At 42.6% G+C, this 21,400-nt stretch overlaps 1 protein-coding gene across 2 annotated transcripts in view; it reads right to left on the bottom strand.

Annotated features, from left to right (window-relative positions):
• The window catches only part of SIRT2 (sirtuin 2), a 1,239,326-nt gene that overhangs the window by 28,875 nt on the left and 1,189,051 nt on the right, over positions 1 to 21,400 (bottom strand). For both annotated transcript variants that reach the window (XM_044082288.1, XM_044082354.1), the window contains exon 15: positions 18,919 to 18,985. In XM_044082288.1, coding sequence (XP_043938223.1) covers positions 18,919 to 18,985 — 67 coding nt within the window. The remainder of the gene's footprint in view (positions 1 to 18,918; positions 18,986 to 21,400) is intronic.

The raw sequence follows: 21,400 nt of genomic DNA, 5'->3' as shown, positions 1-21,400 counted from the left end.
CTGCATCCAACCTTCATCATTCGCTCCACTAACACTAAAACAGAACCTGTTGAATACACAAACTCTTTGGTGTTACTATTGGCAACAATCTTAGATTTGATAAACATCTATCTAGCTACTACCATCAAAAAGGTATACATCACACTAGGTTCACTTTATAGAATCAAACATTTTCTCACTAATACCACCAGAAATGCCATAGCCAACACACACACACTCTCCTCTCTTCTTTATGCCTCACCTATAGTCACTAGTAACACCAAAGAGTTTGTGTATTCAACCGGTTCTGTTTTAGTGTTAGTGGAGCAGATGATGAAGGTTGGATGCAGACAGTGTGTTTTTTGTCAGTAAAGAGGAAATCAGACCTAAATAAGATGGATCACGCCACTGCAACTCACTGCACCAACTAAAATAGCTGCAGCTAACAAACCTACAAACTTTCAACTAAATAAATTTTACACAATGTATTTCATCATCCTAGCAACTGCCCAGCCCTAAAAGACCTTATTCATCCCTATAATAGCAAAAGACCCCTAAGAACAACCAACAAACTACAAACTATATAAGAGACTCCTTTATATCAAACAAGATATCCAAAATCTGGAACTCTATACCCCAAACAACCATCAATATCAACTTCATGCTAAAGTTTAAAACACTACTGAAAGAAAACCTCACCAACAAAAGGCTCTGCTCCAGTACCAACCTGGATGATCTATCCCTCCTCTCCTAGCTCCTTTTTCACACATTATCCCTTATTTATTTCTCCAATAGCTTTTTTACCCTCTCTCTCCTCTTTCTATCCTAACATCTGTTCCATTACTATACCCTCCTCCACTCTCACCCTCTCCATTTTCGAACAAGCTTCCACAGTTTTACTACACCTGTTCTACAGTACTTTTTTGTATATCACTAGACTGCACTATTGTATTACTCTAAGCTCTCTACTTGCCAATAATGCCTCTGTAGTTCTACAACTGCTCTACAGTTCTACTTCTAGTCTATCAATAAGCCTCCACTGCTGTACAATTCTAAGCTCATAACGTCTTACGCTTTACTCTCACCCTACAATTTTTCCTTCCCTCTCTATCAGTTCATATTGCATGCCTCCTCTACTTCTCTATTACTAGTACTGTTTACTGGCATTTTTACCTTGCCTCCTATTTGCTAGGCTCAAATGGAAGGAAAATGTTTACTCCCTGTCTAGTTGAACCTTTTCTTTTTATACCTACTCATCAAAATTCTAAATATGCTTATTTAAGATGTTAACTCTTTCACAAATTGTACATTGACATTTCTATTATTAGCATACGATCAAAGCAGTACCTACCTGTTATATTCTTGATTTAAAGTTTGTGTGTGTATGAGCATGTCTCCATAAGTTGTAAATACACTTGACTCTCTTACTAGAAATTTAATGTTTATAATCATGTATACCTATGTTGTTTTTGATTTTAACAATTTGTTTGTTCTTCTTAAATGTGGAGCTTTTCTCCCCAGGCCTCCACTGAAAAGGATTTTTTTTCAGCTCAGTGGACCAGCCTAGTAAACAAATGTAAAATAAATAAATAAAAATAAAGCAAAAAACAAACTAACTTTTTTTCTCACAGCAATCTATGCTAGAGTCTGAATGAGTTTTTTTCCCAGAAAAAGCTGGTAAATTAATAACAAAGTGCAGCTAAATTAATAACAGAAAATGGCTTACCATAAAAACGTAGAGCAATAAGGGAAAGGAAGGGTAGAAATAAAATGGCATCATAGAAACATCAAACAATGAAAACTATAAAGCAACTAAGGCAAGATGTGCCACTGTTAGAAGAATACAGAACAGGGAACATATCAACAAAAATACTTGAACAGATGTGGTAAAAGCAATGCACAGTATCAGAACAGACCAGGATCTATTATACACTACTGCAAATATCAGCATAATGTATCCGAGATTATCTAAGTGTAACTAACTCTGGGCAAGACCGCAATCCAAATTGTAACTTGCTACAGATCCCCCACCATGCCACAGGATTCCCACTACTCATTTCTTGATACACTGGAAAATATTAGGGTACAACCCAACACCCTAATAATGGGCGATTTCAACTACCCCACCATTAACTGGGAAAACTACTCATGTACCAACTCTTTTGCTCAACGTTTTTCTGGAATTCATAAATTCCAATGCCTTGGATCAACTTATCCACACCCCCACCAGGGGCCGCAATATGCTAGACCTGGTCATTACCAACATGGGGGACCGGTGTTCCACACCAGAGGTCAGTTCCTCGTTGGTCAGATATGACCACAAGCTAATCACCCTAGACATCCAAATCCGGCTCCACCCCCCATTAAGGAAACCACCGCAAAAAATTTCTCCAAAGCCAACTTCACACTTCTTAAGACAGAAGTGGCAAACTTTACGACACCCATGCAAATGGACAATAGAGGTATGACTACTGAATCCTGCACAAATGCACATTATAAGCACTTACACGACTGCATGGATCGTGCTATCCCTAACAGAGCCAAGATGCTATCCTCCAAAAAGGAAGCCAATCTGATGGTCCCCTGCCATAAAGAAACTGTTGCAAAAAGGAGTAAAATCCCATGACCGAAGGAACTCCCTGGTCAGCCTCAGTAAGAAGTTGAGATCCATCACAAAATCCTCCAAAGCTAGTTACGAAAACAAAATCACCACTGATTCTAAAGACAACCACAAAGCATTCTATAGCTACGTCAAGAATCTCAATGGCAACACTCAGATCTGCTCTGAGTTACAGCACAATGGCACTAAATATACAGAACCAACTGATATTGCCAACATCCTGGCAGATAGATTCAGTGCTAACTTTACCCCCTCTCACCCCCTAAAGGGCCCATCACTATACCAGAAGAATGCAAAGTTCCTGTAATCATGGCTGCACAGGTAAAAACCACACTCTCCAAAGCCAAGAACATAGCATCCATGGGACCTGAAAACATCCTAGGCTGCATTCTACACAAACTGCAGAATGAACTGGCACCCAACCTAAGCATCATGTTCAGTCATAGCCTCACCTCAGGCTTTGTGCCCACTGAATGGCGCACAGCAAAGATTATCCCACTCCACAAAGGGGGAGCCACCACAGACCCCAGGAACTACTGCCCCATTAGTCTAATGAGCCTGGTCTGCAAGGCCATGCAACGTATCATCATGGATCTTATACACAAAGACACTGGTAATCTCCAAACTCTGGACCCCACCTGGTTCGGGTTTGTAAAAGGCAGATTATGTCTCCTAACCCTGACAGACTTCTTTGAAGCAGTTACCAAAGCCGTGGACGAGGGTAAGGTGGTTCACACAGCCTATTTAGATCTCGCCAAGGCTTTTGACACCATCCCCCACTCTGGAATTATAGATAAACTCACTAAACTAGGTATAAATTCCTGTGTCACAAGATGAGTTGCCAATTGGCTCACTGACAGAACCCACACTATGAAAGTAGCAGACTCCAAATCCGACTTCAGGCCAGTGACAAGTGGAGTACCACAGGGTTCAGTCCTGGGTCCTCTCCTGTTTGGTATCTACTTTTCTGAAGTACAGGCTAACACAGAAGGTCTTTGGCTAACGGTTGCAGATGACTGCAAACTAGGAGCCATAATCGAAACTCCTAACAATGTAGACATCCTACAAAAGGGCCTCACAGAGACATATGCCTGGTGTCAAAGCCATGGCTTCAAGCTCAATGCCAAAAAGTGCATTGTCATCCCCTATGGTAAAAACTCTGTACCCATGAGCTACCACATAGGTCGTAGTCTACTTAACACCACAAATGTGATGAGACCTTGGGACAAAGGTGGACAGTAGTCTCACCTTTGATAATCACATCGCCACAATAGTCAGGAAATCCTTCTACGTGGCACACCTCATCACAAAAGGTTTCCCATCCAGGAAAAAAGAGATCATTGTTCCCCTTTACTCGTCACTCATTAGACCCCATTATAGAGTACAATGCCCCTTTTGGTATGTACCTCACAAGACATCTACAACTGGAAAGGCTGCAGAAATACCTCACAAAGAGGATTACCGGCCTCAAACAGATACCCTACGCAGACCGTCTCAAAAAACTCCAGCTTTACTCCTTCGCATATCGCCGACTCAGAGGTGATCTCTGCCTAACATAGAAAGCTATGTCAAACCCAGAGCTGCTGGACATGCACCACTTAAAGAAATCCCAATCCCTCCGAACTACATGCTCTAGTGACCTAAACCTTGTCACTACAATAAACAGAACATGCTGGAGGGATAAATTCCTGTCCCAGAGACTTCTCATACTTTGGAACAAACTACCTATCTATAGCAAACAAAGCTCCTCAATAGCACTCTTCAAGAAAAATCTTGATGAGTGGATGGGAAATAGGAAATCCACCCCGAGGATCACCTCTGTGGCTCTGCTCGACAGGGGTACAGGAAAATAATTTTCTTGGGTGGTGAAAGCCAGGGTACTTTTTGGCTAGGCTTATATAGGCCCTAGGGCCAATAGCTTAGTACTTACCTATGAACCTATATCAACACAGGCAGAAAAAATTATAGAAGATATGCAGATAAGTAGAAAGGAAAAGTAGAAAATAAGCAAGTCATTAATTAATCAAAAAGGTTTATAGAGAACTGGGAAGCAAAGCAAAGGGAAAAGAAACACCTCCAAAAAACAGAAACATTTTGGAGAGATATTTATGAAGACCCTGTGGAACACGCCAAAGATACCGAATGGATAGAAAAAGTAAAAGAAAGAGTAAGGAGTTCAAATGTATAGGATATGAAATGGGATGACTTAACGGCCAGAGAAATTGAAACAAAATTAAGAAAATCTCCTAAATGGAAAACCCCACGCCCAGATGCAGTACCTAACTTCTAGCTAAAAGTATTAGCATCTTTACACAACATTTTAGACCTGAGTAAGAATTACTTATATGCATATCCTGAACAGACACCAACCTGGTTAACAACAGGAAAAACAATACTTGCCCTTAAGAGTGAAACTGTAAGGCATCCAAAAAACTACAGATCAAAAACTTGCCCCCCGACAATGTACAAACTATATACTGGAATTAATACAAACAGAGTTTATGTCATTTAGAAGAAATTTCAATTGTGGCAAAAGAACAAAATGGTAGCAAAAGAAAGTCATATGGAATAATGGATGATGTGTTGCTAAATAAAACCATAACAGAGACTTTTTAAAAGGGAAGGAAACTAAGTATGGCATGAACAAATTACAAAAAAGCATTTGACAGCATCCTATATTCATGGATAAAGGAGGGCTTACAGATACATAAGATACAACCTACACTAATATATTACATTACAGTAACCATTTAACAGTGGCAAACCACTTTGCAATTATGCCACAACAAAGAGCAAATTATTATCCCAGGGATAAAAATTCAAAGGGGATTATTCCACTATTTCCTTGTCATCTCTATTGTTCTGTCTTGCCTTTAACCCATTAAGCTACTTACTTAACAGTCTTGATTACAATTTAACTCCTATAAAACAACCTTGATTAAAGATTTCTCATCTGCTTTTTGTGGATGACTTAAAGGTGTACAGTTCATCAGATGAGGAGTTGAAAGCACAGCAGCAAGTGGTTAAAACTTCGTCAAATTATATAAGAATAGCATTTGGTCTTGATAAATGTGCAAAAAGCAATGTTTAAAGCAGGAAAGTTGTAGTACCAAGAAAATATCTGTCTGAATAGGAATGTGATTATAAAGGAACTTGCGGAGAAAGAAGGTATAAATATTTGGGAACTGATGAAGGATTGGGAATAAAACATGAACAAATGCAAACAAAACTCAGTAAGGAATACTTCAGTAAGGCTAAAACTAACACTGAAAACAGCTTTAATATGTAGGAATAAAGTCCAAGGTATAAACCATTTTGTTCTTTCTGTTCTAACATAATTTTTGGTGTGACTTGACTGGCCCCAAAAGCCATTGGATCAGCTGGACAGAGAAACAAGAAAAATGCATCAAGCTTATCAAATGGCATATAAAAATGAGTGTACACCAAGATTATATATTCTACACTCTGAAGGAGGAATGGGCTTCCTTGAAATTGATTACATGTATAGATCTGCAGTCGTGGGACTGCATACATATCTGCTGACCTCATCAGATCTGTAGATCAATGTATGTGTACAGTGGATATAAAAAGTTTACATACCCCTGTTAAAATGTCAGGATTTTGTGATATAAAAAAATGAGACCACAATAAATCACTTCAAAACTTTTCCCACCTTTAATGTGACCTATAACCTGTACAATTCAATTGAAAAAACAAACAAATCTGTTAGGGGAAAAAATATAAAAAATAAAAAATGTACAATAAGCTGGTTGCATAAATGCGCACACCCTATATATATATATATATATATATATATATATATATATATATATATATATATATATATACACACACACACACACACACACCCACACACATGCTTACATCTCAACAGGTTACTACAAAATGGCAGTCAGACTTGCACATGTTCAGTATTTATACACTTGTGCAAGCCCTTAGATAGCTTCTTAAAGATACATGCACACATATTGATCTACAACTCCCTAAACGCTCTCTTCACCCTACAAAATGCTGATGTCTGTGTGGTCAATGAGACATGGTTTAAAGCCCCAGACAGCATATCAACAGTTAAAGGTTATAATACCTTCCACATATTTAGACCAGCTATTTCACAGGCATGGACTAAAGGTGGAGGTGTCTCTGTTAACATCAAAAAATAAATATACTTCATAGCTGGTCAAACAGGACAATGCACTGGAGCTGCTCCATGTTCGCATCACCAGAGGCAAAATCCAATACCACTTCTTTACAAGCTATAGGCCCCCTCTATGACCTAGGAAACCCATACTATGTATTTAAACTTATTACAAACACTAACCATGCAACCCAATACCATATTCATTGGTGGCTTCATTTACCCCACTATTAATTTGGAATCCTATGTGACACCAAACATACAGGCACAGAGATTCCTGGATTTTGTAAATACAAACTGCCCGGACCAGATAGTCAATACACCTACCAGGGGTGCAAACAGACTGGTTCTGGTCTTCACTAATATGGGAGAGTGCTGCACACCCTCTACTGCAATGTCTTCCCTGGTAAGGTTAGACCACAAAATGGGTCTTCTTTGAAGTAAAAAATAAAACCTGGACCCCCAGCTAAACCTTGAATATTCAGGAACTACTCTAAGGCTAACTTCCTGCTATTAAGTGATAACCTGGTAAAATTTCAAGCCTACCCATAAACCCTGAGAACACTACTGCCTATGCAGAACTGTTCACAGAAACCCTGTACAAGCATGTGAATAGCTACATAGAAGCAGCTGTACTGACCAGGAAGAAGTACAGAACTAACTCAAAAAGCAAGCCTCAAAATAGGCTGTATAACAGAAGGAAGAAAACCATGGCAAAAAATTAGGAGGTGCAGCACCCAGCAGGATAAAAGCACTCTCATAAAACTAAACAATCAACTCAAAGGACAAATAAAGTCTACCAAAGCCAAATTTGAGGTAAGTTTGGCCCTCCAGGTCAAGAACAACCACAAGTATTATTTAGCTATGTCCGCAACCTCAAAGGCAATACTCAATTGTGTGAAGAACTCATTGTAAATGGAGCCACCTATAATGAGCCAGAAGATATAGCAAACCTCCTGGCTGATAAATTCAACTCCAACTTTACCCCTCGCTACCCCTCAACCTTCCCTCAGGAAATACTATCAAACATAACTCCCTCTACTATCACAAGGGAACAGGTCCTTAATGCTCTCTCTAAGACCAAGAACACTGCATCAATGGGCCCAAACAATATCCCAGGATGCCTTCTAAATACCATGAAACATGACCTATGGAATTACTGTTTAACTGTAGACTCCAAACAGGCTTTATTGCCTCATGAATAGACAACAACAGTCATCCCTCCGCACAAAGGTGGGCCAGCTACAGATCCTGAAGACTACAGACCCATAAGTCTCACTAGCCTTATATGTAAAGCCATGGAAAGAATTGTCATGGAAAAGATCAAAAGAGATACAGTAAACCTCCAGACACTGGACCTAACCTAGTTTGGTTTTGTCAATGGCAGATTATGTCTAATCAACCTGGAGGATTTTTTTGAGAAGGTAATCGAAGCAATGGATGATGGCAAAATTGTTCACATTGCCTATCTTGACCTGGCCAAGGCATTTGACACAATACCCCACTCTGGCATTGTTGACAAACTCAAGAAGTGAGGTAACAACTCGTATGTCATCCGATGGATAGCCAACTGGCTTACAGACAAGACCCTGGAAGTTAGAACTGGGGAGTCCATCTCTACAAACAGGGAAGTCACAAGTGGAGTCCCTCAGGGGTCAGTACTGCTCCTTTTTGGCATTTACTTCTCAGAAGTCAAGGCCAATGTCAGTGGTCTCTGGCTGCCTAAATTTGCAGATGATTGCAAATTAGGAGCTGTTGTTTAATCCCACACTGACACAAATGTTTTCCAGGAGGGGCTGACACAGCCAAACAACTGGTGTCAGAGCCATGGACTAAAACTAAATGCCAAAAAATGCATAACAGTATACTCTGGGAAGTCATCCACCCCTGGTAACGATATTGACAACACACCCCTTAGAGCTGATCCAGTAGTCAGGGACGTAGGGACACATATAGATGGTAATCTAGCCTTTGACAATCATGTGTCTACAGTAGGGAGGAAATCATTTTTTGTTGCATAACTTATAAACAAAGGTATGACATCCAAGTCTAAGGAAGTCATTGTTCCACTACATTTGGCATTCAACAGACCTATCATTGAGTACAATGCCCCCTTTGCTATGTACCTAACCAGGCATATCCAACAACTGGAATATCCACAGAGGTTCCTCACTAAAAGAATACAGGTTATAAAGTAAAATGACCTATGCAGACCCCCTCAAGGTCTTATCCTTGTATTCTGTCTCCTACAGGCTTTTTGAGTTGAGGAGAGATCTATGCTTGATATACAGGGCATTGTCAGACCCCGCTCTGATGGACCTCCTGCATACTCACAAAACAATTAGCACCAGAATTACCCATTCTAAAGACTTAAACCTTGCCTGTGATATAAATAGGACCTGCTGGACAGACAGGTATGTATCGCAGAGACTACCTCGTCTATGGAACAGACTCCCCAACCATGTGAAGCAGGGTTCCTCCCTAACCCAATTCAAGTGCAATTTGCACAACTGGATGGGGAATAAAATCCATCCCTGGTTTGGCATTTATGTCTCTAATGAACACAGGCAGCCTGTAAATGGTTCATCTTCCAGGCCCCAGCTTGTAAATGTTCATCTCTCACATCCTTGCTTATACTTATCAAGGGTATCAGAACATGTCAGAGATTTGGGACGCATGGCTAGGTTTAAAAAGGCCCTTGTGGTCGTTAGCCCAGTAAACACCAGTGAACCTATAAGTAGACAAAAATCAGACAGCAACTGAATGTGCCAAAAAAAAACAAAAAGAAAACAAAGGAAAGAATATACGGAGAAGGATGAGATGAGAAGGAAAGAAATATGGAAAAGCCATAAATGTAGTGTCAATTACAGCGATCTTCTGGAACAACCTCAGGATATTTGACTATGTACATTTCAATTTACAAACTCCATTTAACTCATGGGAGAAACAGACAAACGTAGGTTCTGTAAAAAAAGAATTGGAAACAGTCACACACATTGTTGCTGGGTGTGATACACTCATGGCAGAGGGCTTGCATACTGAAAGGCACAATAACGTGGCAAGATTGTTGCATTGGGGGTTGGATAAACACTCCAATACAGAAGTAGCTGAAAAGCATTGGAAGCATGAACCACAAAGCATTACAGGTAATCTCACTGGATATTCACATCCCGACCCCACCCCTTGCCCAGAAAACCACCGTGAAAAACTTCTAAAGCCTCAAAACCGAGGTGGAATCCTTCACAGCCCCGGCCTGTGGAAAATACGCCCCAGACGCAGAATCCTTTATAAATGCATTCTATGAACACCTTCAGGAATGCATGGATCATGCGATCCCAAATAAAACCAAGACCCAATCCTCCAAAGGCAGACGTCCTGTCTAGTGGACCCCAGCCATAAACAAACTATACAATAGAAGGAGGAAGCTACTAAATGATAGAGCAAAATCCCAAAAGGGAAGGCATCACTGATCAGTATTAGCAAAAACTACGGGCACTCATAAAATTGTCTAAGGCCAGCTTGAGAGAAAAATTGCAAGGACACTAAGGATAATCACAAGGCTTTCTTTAGTTATGTTAGGAACCTGGGTGGTAATTCCCAGATATGCTCAGAATTAGTCCAAATGACAAAAATACACTGAACCCACAGACATTGCCAACATCCTAGCTGACAGGTTCAGCGCAAACTCCCACCAAAAGGGCAAATATCTATCCCAGCAGAGTGCTGCCCCCCCCGACATCTCAGATGTTCAGGTAAGAGCCGCCCTCTCCAAAGCAAAAAACACAGCATCAATGGGACCAGACGGTGTCCCGGGCTGCGTCCTACATGAACTCCAAGAAGAGCTAAACCCAAACATAAAACTACTGTTCAATCTCAGCCTTACTACAGGATATTGTACCAACAGAGTGGCGTACAGCAACAGTGGTCCCTCTCCATAAAGGTGGTGCCTCAACGGAGCCTGGAAACTATCGCCCCATAAGCCTGACTAGCTTGGTCTGCAAAGCTATGGAAAGGATCATCATGGACCTCATAAATAAAGATACTGGGGACCTACAGACACTGGATCCTACCCAGTTCGGCTTTGTTAAGGGCAGATCCTGCCTCTTAAACCTGGTTGATTTCTTTGAAACAGTCACAAAGGCCATTGGGAAGGTGGTCCACACAGCCTACCTGGACCTCAAAAGCTCGATACAATACACTGGCATTATAGATAAGCTCACCAGCTTAAATATAAACCCCTATGTCACTAGATGGATTGCAAACTGGCTCAAGGACAGAACCCACATGGTTAGAATTGCTGGAGCCATGTCAGACTCCAAACCAGTTACAAGTGGTGTCCCACAAGGCTCAGTCCTGGGACCTCTCTTGTTCTGTATATATTTCTTGGAGGTACAGGCCAACACGGAAGGACTGTGGCTGACCAAGTTCGCAGATGACTGTAAACTGGGCGCCACTCTCCAGCCGACACAAGCATCCTCCAAAAGGGCCTCATAGAAACAGACAACTGGTGCCAGAGCTATGGCTCAAGCTAAATGCCAAAAGTGTATAGTCATCCCCTTTGCAAAACAAAGTGCCCAAATTACCACATAGGTGGTAATCCATTAAGTAATTAGGGACCTGGGGACCCAAGTTGATAGCAATCTCTCATTTGACAACCACGTGGCCAAAGTGGTTAGAAAAACATTTTATATAGCCCACCTATCATGAAGGGATTCACATTTAGATCAGGGAGGTCATCGTGCCTCTTTACTCATCCCTCATCAGGCCCATAATTGAATACAATGCCCTTTGGGATGTACCTTACCAGACACCTGCAGCAACTGGAAAGACCCCAAAAGTACCTCACCAAGAGGATCAAAGGGCTCAAACAGATGCCATATGCTTTAAAGAAACTCCAGCTCTACTCAGTGGTATACCGCCTGTTCAGAGGCGATCTGTGCCTGGCGTATAAAGCCATGTCCAACCCGGAATTAATGGACATGCTGCACCTCAGAAAATCCAAATTCCATTGAGCTACGCTACCGAGAGACTTGAACCTCAGCACTGAAATAAATAGGACATGCTGGAGGGACAGATTTATAACCCAGAGGCTCCCTTCACTCTGGAATAAAATCCCAGTCCAGGTTAGGCAGAGTCCCTCATTGACTCTCTTCAAGAGGAATCGTGATGAGTGGATGGGAGATCGTAGGTTTACCCCGGGTATCACTTCTGTGTCACTGTTAGACAGAGGCACAGTATACTAACCTCGAAAAAGGGCATAGCAAAATAAATTTAAAATGGGTGGCGAAAGCCAAACACATTCTGGCTAGGCTTATAAATGCCCTAGGGCAGATAGCCTAGTATGAACCTATGAAGTGTACATCACATGGGATCCTCCATTACCAATGGTTTAAAAAACAGATTTGAGAAAACTAGATATAGCAGTCCATGGGAAAAAAGATAAAAGTAGCATTGATCATTAAAATTGCTACATTTAATGATTACAGTGTATCACATACAGAGATACACAAAGTCATAAAATATCAGGATTTGCAGGCAGAAACAAAAGAAATGTGGAAGAAAGATACCCAGACAGTTTCAATAGTAGTAAGAGCAATGGATCTAACAAAAAAGAATCTACAGTCATTTGGATATGCTACCTGTACGTACACATCCGTATCAATTGCAGGACTAAACTCCTGGCAAATTGTGGGTGCTGCGAAGAAAGTACAGTTGTGTACACTTACCATAAATTTAGATGTTCGAGTGTTTCACTGTTGCAGTCATCACACTTGGGTTATCTGCCTGCAGGTAGCCCTCAGTCGGCCCGAATACCAGAGTCTTAGTATTTCTGTGTCGGATGCTGTCGCTTCTTCCATGACATCAGGTCGCTAGTGGTATAAAAACAGACAGCCGATGCCATTACATCCGTTTTTCTTGCCCCAAATGTCAGGAGTCCCAAACAGGGAGCTAGTATATGGTGTGGAGAGCACCATCAGTAAAAAGTAGCTACCAATACCGTTAGGAATAGCCATAGAGAGGAGAGATAGAAAGACAGAGAAAAACAGGGGGTTGGAGGGAGGGAAACAAGGACTGCAATAGTGAATACACTCAAATATCTACATTTATGGTAAGTGTACACATCTGTACTATGTTCTTCATGTTTCACTGTTGCAGGCATCACACTTGGGTTGATTCCCAAAGCTGAGGAAGGGTGGAGGCAGTCAAGAACAGTTAGGGCTGGCTAGTAGGCCCTGCAAGACTGCTGTAGCAAATCCTGCCCTGGATTTGGAAAAGATAGGTAAGTGGTAATGCTTGGTGAAGGTGTGTACAGAACTCCAGGTTGCACCTTCCAGAATGTCCCTGGTAGGGACTCCCCTGAGAAATGCTGTAGAGATAGAAGTAGCCCTAGTGGAATGTGTTCTGAACCCCTGAGGGGCTGGTTTTCCATGGTGCTTGTAGCAGAAATGGAGGCAGTGCGCTATCCATTTGGAAATGGTTTGTTTAGAAATGGCCTTGCCCTCTAGCCCCTCTTGCAAAGCTGACTAGCAGCTGGTCGGCTTAGTCCTATCAAGGGAGAACCTCAGCTGTTTGTGCACATCCAAAGAGTGCAGGATTCTTTCCCCTTTATTCTGAGGGTTAGGGAAGAAGGTTGGCAAATGGATGGATTGGTTTAGGGCCACACACTGGACACCACCTTAAGCATAAAGGATGGGTTAGTCCTGACTGTCAGCATGGAAGATAATAAAGGGTTCCACAGCCATCAGTGCCTGTAGCTCATACACTCTTCTAGCTGAAGTGATGGCTAAAAGCAAGGCTGTTTTCCAAGAGAGGAATTTTAACTCTGCTGAAGCAGCAGGTTCAAAAGGGGGAAGCGTTAGCTTTTCCAGAACAAAGTTAAGGTCTCAAGCAGGGGTGGGTGCTCTCCTTGGTGGCCTTAAGTTGTTTGCCCCTCTCAGGAACTGTTTGATGAGACGGTGAGAAAATAAGAGGTGGCTCAGTATTGCAATGAGCCAAAATGGCAGAGTCATGAATCTTAATGGAGGAGAAGGATAGGCCTCTGTGGAGTAGCTCTGTCAGGTAATCCAGGATTAGAGGTAAGGAGGGCACACCTGTGTCCTTTCCTTTAGACTGAATCCAAGAACAATATCTTTTCCACTGTTCCACATAGGATTTCCCAGTACTAGGCCTTCTGGCTTCAAGAATGATGTCCAGCACCTGTTTACTTAGGGTTGCTGGTGCAGTATTCAAGGAATAAGCCAGCCTGCAAGATTTAGGGTTTCTAATTGTGGATACAAAATGTGTCCCTCCTGCTGTGACAGCAGGGTAGGGTCTGGTGTAGGTGGCAGGGTGGCACCGTTGTCAGGCTGCACAGGAGTGGGTACCAGTGCTGACGTGGCCAGTCCAGGGCAATCAGAATTGTCTTTGGCCTGTCTTCTTTTATCTTGAGCAGTACTCTTGAGAGAAGGGGCAGAGGGGGAAAGGCATACATTGAGAGGTTTTCCCATTGAAAGGATAGGGCATCCACTTTCCAGGCCCTGCTGTGAGGGTTCCTGGTGTAGAATTTGCTTAACTGGTGGTTGTGGGGGGAGGCAAAGAGATCCATCCCTGGGGTCCCCCACTTCTGGATCAGGAGGTTGAAGGTGCTGGGCTCCAATTTCCACTCATGTGGGTCTAGGAGATTTCTGCTTAAGTTGTCTGCCAGTGAATTTTGTTTGCCTGGCAGGAATTTAGCTTGTAGATGGACTTGGTTGTCCAAAGCTGTAATTCACAGAGTCATGGCTAACCTGCAGAGTGGGTAAGAATGGGTTCCCCCCTGCTTGTTTATGTACCACATAACTGTGGTGTTGTCTGTTTTTATCAGCAGTTGTATTGGCAGGATTAGGTATCTGAAAGCTGTCAGAACATTATACAGCTAGCATCTCCTTTTGGTTGATGTGCAGGTGAATTTGGCTTGGGCTCCAGTGGCCCTGAATGCATTTGCCAGCCATGTGGGCCCCCCATGCATAGTCTGATGCTTCTGTGGTCAGGGTTTGGGTGGTGTGGGGTACAGTAAAATGCAGTTCCTTGTTGTAGTTGCATGCTTCCGGCCACCAAAGGAACTCTGCCCTCATACAAGGTATGATAGGAATGACTGTTTCCAGGTCCTGAGAATGTTGGCACCAAAGACTTTTTAAGTAACACTGAAGTTTCCTCATATGCAGTCTTGCATATGGAATTAGCAGAATACATGAGGCCATGAACCCTAGGGGTTGCAGTATTTTTCTTGCAGTTAGCTGGGTTCTGGTGGCCATTTGCATGAAGTAGTCTGTCAGATAGACTTGTTTTTCTGAAGTGAGAAATGCCATCTGGGAAGTTGTGTCCAAGCTTGCTCCCAGGAATACAATCTTTTGACTGGGCACTAGTTGTGATTTCTTTTCGTTGATGGTATACCCCAAAGAAGTGAGAAGGCTTTTTTTTACAAATGCCAGGTGCTGAAGCAATTCCTGGCTGTCCGCCTGAATCAGGCAGTCGTCCAAGTACGGGTAAACTTGGATGTTTCTCTGCCTGCGATATGCAATGGCTGGAGCCAGGTATTTTGTGAATACCCTGGGTGCAGTAGATAAGCCAAAGGGAAGTGCAGAGAACTGATAATGCATAGATCCTGCCCTGAAACATAGATATCTCCTGCATGATTCCCTGATGGGGATGTGCAGATAAGCTTCTTTTAAGTCTAGGGTGACTAGCCAGGCATCCTTGGCTAGCATAGGGAGAAGCTGTTGCAGGGTAAGCATCTTGAATTTTGGGACCACCAGGAAGGTGTTGAGAATTGAAAGATCCAGGATTGGGTGCCAAGAACTCTTTTTCCTGGGTACCAGGAATAGTCTGGAGTAGAAACCCTGACCCCTTTGTTCTACTGGAACTGGCTGAATAGCTCTGCTGTTGAACAGGAAAAGAACTTGGTTTTGAGCCACTGCCCACTGGTTTGGAGGAAGGTCTGGAAACCCACTTGGAGTTGTCAGTGAATGGAAATAAAATTGGTACCCCTGGGATATAATGTTGAGGACCTATCGGTCCTGAGTGATGGACATCCAATTTTTTGCATGAAGGGCAGGTTTTCCTCCTAGGGGCACAAACAATTGGGCAGGGCTGGGAGGTAGAGTTGAGAAGTCATTGTGAACTTTTTCCATAGGGAGGTGGCTTACCACTCCCTGTTTTAGGGGTGGGAGCACTCCATTGCTTAGATCTCTGCATATCCTGAGATTGCCATCTGGGTGGTCTGTTTCCCCTGGGTCTTGTTTGGGAAGGCCTGGAGGGGGCTGGAAAGGACCAATATTTTGCTGGACAATGCTTACTGAATCGAGGTGGTTGCACTTGTAAGAATTCTTTAACAGTTTGCATAGATTTAGCTTTTTCTTCCATCTTTTCAAGAACAACTTCTGCTTTGGTGCCAAACAAAACATCCTTATTTAAAGGCACGTCTAGTAATTTGGATTTGACATGATCTGGCAAGGTCTGCTCCTTCAGCCAAGCATGTCTTCTCAGTACAGAGCCAGTGACTGCAGCCCTGTAAGATGCTTCTAGGGCATCAAAACCACACTGCAAAGTATGCTTACTAACTTTGTTTGCAGAATGCATAAGCTCTTGCAAATTTTTATTTTCTGCACAATCTGAAAATATTACCATTTTTTGTTTAATGAGCCATAATATTTTGCTGGTACTTCAGCATGTGAAACTGGCAATTCAATGCCCTGATAGCAAGAGTTGCAGAGGTATATACCTTCTTACCCCATCTGTCTAAAGCTCTGGAATTCCTGTCCGAAGGGGTAAGAGTTTTAGCTGTAGTAGCCTTAATACCTTTAGGTCCCTGGGAAATGATCTCTGGATCAGCAGTAGGATTCTTGAAAAGAAACTTGTGGGAATCTGGTACTTGGAAGTACACGTCAGGTTTCCTAGGGGCCGGAGGTAAGGTGTCAGGAGTAAGACTAGATTCCAAGAAAACATCATCCACAACATCTAGGACAGGGGGAATAGCTAAAGGCCTATGCTGAGGTAGCTCTAAAAATTCTCTGAGTCTCTTTTTGGATAGTCTTGGCATTCCCAATGGAAATGCTCTCTTAAAGTATGCAAGGTTTCACCAAAAGAGAAATCCTCTGGAGGGGAGGAAGAGGGAATGGACTCCTCTGCATCTGAATCCTCATAGACTGATAAGGGCATGTCCTATCAGACTCCTGGTCTGTAGAATCTGAAGGCAACTGAATTCTTTGTCTCTTACTGGGGGAAGGCTGGCTTCCCCTAATTAGCATTACAAGGTCTTCAGCCATTCTAAGCATTTGTTTTTGTGGCATGGGGCCTGAGCATGGTCAGTTTTCTAGGTGTAGTGTGTACTCTGGGCCTAAGAGACTCAGTAGTTTTGGCTAAAAAAGAAGTCATCGGTTTGATTCGAACATCGGTAGGTCAGAAAACACCCTGAGAAGCCGGTGCCTGCATAGCGGCTCTGGACCCATCCAAGGTAGAGACATCCGCTGGTTCCATAGTCGAAGAAGCATCTCGCAGCATACTGGACTTCGAGTGGGTCTCAGCAGAGGCCTGTGAACCCATAGAAGTGGGCATCAGGGGCTGGAAAGGGACCTCAGTGAGTACTGGCGACTAGCTTAACAGAAGCATCGTCAGCAGTTTTGGACCTATGCAGTCTGTCTCCGTCTTTATCCTTACGTTTTTTTCAGAAGATCGGTAGTCGGATGGCTTACCAAAGCCATTTCGGAATACGGAGATCGAGAGCGAAAGAATTTAGCAATAAAAATACCTCAATGACAAATGGTTCGGGCATTAAACAAGGCACAAAACCAACAGTGAGGGACGCCATGGTCTCGGCCTAAACAGGTGATGCAGTAAGAATGAAAATCTCTGTGAGGTATTTGCTTTCCACAGGCAAGACAATTGTTAACTTTTTCTGACATCGGTTAGAGCAAGAAAAAAGGATCCCCAGCAGGGTACTTCACTTTAGAAGACTTCAGAATTATCAACTCGAAAAACGAAAATTTCAGGTAGCGGCCAACCGGCACTTGCAAACTGCTTCTGCTTCGGGCTCCTCCTCGGCAGGAAAGACTAATGTAATGGTATCGGCTGCCTGTTTTTATACCCCTGATGTCATGGAAGAAGTGACAGCATCCGATGCAGAAATACTAAGACTCTGGTATTCGAGCCGACTGAGGGCTACCTGCAGGCAGATAACCCAAGTGTGATGACTGCAACAGTGAAACACGAAGAACATCACTTCTGGCTAACATTAAAGACTGAAACAATACTAATTTCATGAACTTTGAGTACACCCTGACACAGAAATAGGGTCCATTCCTGTCATGGTATTAGACACCAAAAAAGGTTTGGAGAAATTAAACCAAGCGGGAAATATTTTAAGTTATACAGTGAGCAGTATGTGGGAATGTGCATGCATGCAATATAATATTACATGTCACAGCCAACAAGTGATTATGAATAATCAAAAAGTCTTTCTTATGGGTAACACCTCTCTCTGTCTTATGCTTCCCACAGGGAGAAAATATGAAAAATGCCAGATGTCCTGAGATTTTTAGGACAACACTGTTTTAATTTGCACTTACCCAGTACCTTAATATGGTATAAAATTAGAGAAATGCCATTTTTTCCACAATATGTATTTAGTTCAGCATCAAAGATCATAGATTAATAGGTTCAAAGGTAAACACTCAACAATCACTCTACAGACTGCTCTACATTCAGCCAATAACCAGACAGTGACTATAGATCAGAATCAAACCCTGTGCCTTGTGTTTGTGTGGCAAACACCTTAACCATTATGAACCCAGTCCTCTGGTATGACTCTACTTTTAGTTTGCACTGCAAAATGTCAAATTTCATTACAAGCATCCCTGTTTGGTAATGTAAAATGTGATAAGTCTTTTTGTAGTTAAAATTACTGTCCATTTGCTCAAGATGCTGCCACAGAAACAAAAGTGGGAGTATGGGTAGATAGTTGATGCAAGTCAGCTGCATAACAAAATGAAAATTAAATAAATAAAAATGTAATAAAATTAAATTAGCTTAAAGAGAATAAAATGGATGAATGAAAAAATATTTCACACTTTATTATAATTTTAAACAAAATGAAAACATGGATAAAGAATGCATCTACATATGGATATATAATAGGCACAAAGGTTACCTTCCACCCTAGAAAGTTGGCCAAGGCAAGACAGCCATCATCACAGTTTCCTTCGAATGCTACATCTCTGCAATAAAATGTAAACAGACAAATATGAATTTATGACTGCACTGAGCATTTTGTTACTCACTTTCTCATGTATGACAAGATAGCCTTAAGTCCGTTGGCTCGTTTGTACTTAGATATAGAATACTTGTGTAAAATCTTACCATAACCATAGATGCCCTTCCCTTCCATGCTGCAATATTCTTACTGTGGGATACTCCTGCTCAGGTGACCCGAACGTCGGCTCCTATTCAAAAGCTTATGCCTGGTTGCTGCCAGGTGTGTGGGACGTCACACACAGGGCCATAAACCAGGGGCCTTAAATATGATGTCTGCGTGCACAGACATCAGAACTGACTGCCCAGCCAGACAGTAGTCTAAGTAGTACTAAATTATGCTATCTAGACAGGGTAAATGTAGTGAAGGGGGTAGGTGGGTGGGAAGGAATACTGCAACATGGAAGAGAAGGACATCTATGGTTATGGTAAGATTTTACACAACTATTCTATGTCCTATTCCCATGTTGCAGTATTCTTACTGTGGAAGAGTGTCACAGCTCAAGTATGAGGAAGGATAGTGGAAGAAGCTGCAGATTCCAGGAATCTGTGCAGGATTGCCCTTGCAAATCCTGCTCTGGCTCTGGAAACATAGTCCAATTTGTAATGTTTGGTGAAGGTATGCAGAGAGAACCACGTGGCTGCCTCAAGAATGGTAGTTGTGTCCAGGCCTTTCAGGAAGGCCCCAGAAGAAGCCACAGCTCTTGGAAAGTGTGCCTTGATCCCATGAGGTAAGTGTTTGCCATGGTAGGAATAGCAGAAGGAGATAGTTTGTTTGGAAACCACCTTGCCCAGGTCCCTGTGGTGGAAGGACACAGAGCTGATTGGCCTTTCTGATAGCTTTGGTTTTGTCCAAATAGAACCTTAATTGTCTGTGGATATCAAGGGAGTGGAGTATTCTCTCACTGTCATTCTGTGGGGAAGGAAAGAAAGTGGGTAAGTGAATACACTGACCGAGGGACAGCTCATTGACTACTTTGGGCATAAAGGAGGGACTGGTGTGCAGGGTCACCCTATCTTTACGAAAGATTGTGTAGGGTGGGGATGCCATTAGTGCTTGTAATTCTGAAACCCTTCTGGCTGAGGTAAGGGCTATTAGTAGGACAGTTTTCCATGTGCACATCTGCAGAGAAGCAGAGCTAGCTGGCTCAAAGGGAGCAATTATGAGTTCTTCTAGTACATAGTTTAGGTCCCAAGGTGGAGGAATAGGTTTCTTTGGTGGCCTAAGGTGGAGAACCCCTTTAGTTTGACATCCAATCTGGAAAGTAGAGGTGGGTCCAGAGGTAAGCAGGCACAAATGGCAGATATGTGGACCTTCACTAATAAATAGGAAAGGTCTTATTTTATGAGCTCACACACAGAGGCTAAGATTAGAGAAACATCTGCTTGGAAGGGGTCACTTTGCCTTTGGAGACACCATTTGGAAAACCTTTTTCATTTGGAAACATAGGACTGGTATTCAGTTTCCTGGCCTCCTGCAGGATAGATAGCATGTCCTCTATGTAGCAGTGTCTGAAGGGGATCAAACGCTTATCACCCAGAGGGTTAAACAGAGCATCTCCAGGGGTGGATGAATGAGAGAACCCTTTTGTTGTGTGAACAGGTCCACCTTGTGAGGCAACTTGTGTTGATTGCCCTTGGCAAGAGATTGAAGAAGGGGGAATAAGAAGTTATGTACCTACCATAACGTTCCATGTTAGTTGTCTTCTCTCGCCTTCTTTCTTGCTTGATGGGTTCGGAGCCGATCCTCGGCTCCGACTCGGCACTTGCTTTAGCTCGAGAACTCCTTTTACCAGCTCGAGGCAGCCCCATATCCCATGATGCAAGGCAGGAAGTACCCAGATCTCGTTTGTTGACAAAGGGCAATAACACCAAGCATAAAATACTTCCCAAAGGAAGAAGAAACTTACAGATGGAAAAAGGACCAGTTCAGAATGGTCTTTAGCATAATAGTTTCTTATACAAGGTCTGTCCAGGCCAGTGGGAAGGAGGGAGGGTCGCAAGAAAGAAGGCGAGAGAAGACAACTAACATGGAACGTTATGGTAGGTACATAACTTCTTAATGTTAAGTTGTCAATCTACTTCATTCTTGCTTGATGGGACCGCGTCCCTAGCACCTCTATCCTGGGTGGCTCAATGGAACAAACTCTTGAGGACTGTAGAGCCAAAACTGGCTCTGTCCCTGGAGGCCAAGTCCAATTTGTAATGGGAAACAAAAGTGTGAGGAGTGGCCGAAGTGGGCGCTGCACAAATAGTGTCTAAAGGCAGTCTAGCTTGAAAGGCTGTAGAAGTAGCTAAACTCCTAGTTGAATGTGCTTTAGGTTTTGAGCACAGCTGTTTTCCCCTGATCGTATAAATTTCAGTGATGACCGAAGAAAGCC

Source organism: Protopterus annectens, chromosome 1.part0, assembly GCF_019279795.1.
Source record: "Protopterus annectens isolate FY-2018-M chromosome 1.part0, PAN1.0, whole genome shotgun sequence".
NCBI lineage: Eukaryota > Metazoa > Chordata > Ceratodontiformes > Protopteridae > Protopterus > Protopterus annectens.
Note: the sequence above shows the minus strand (reverse complement) of the source record. Positions and strands in the feature narration are given on the sequence as shown.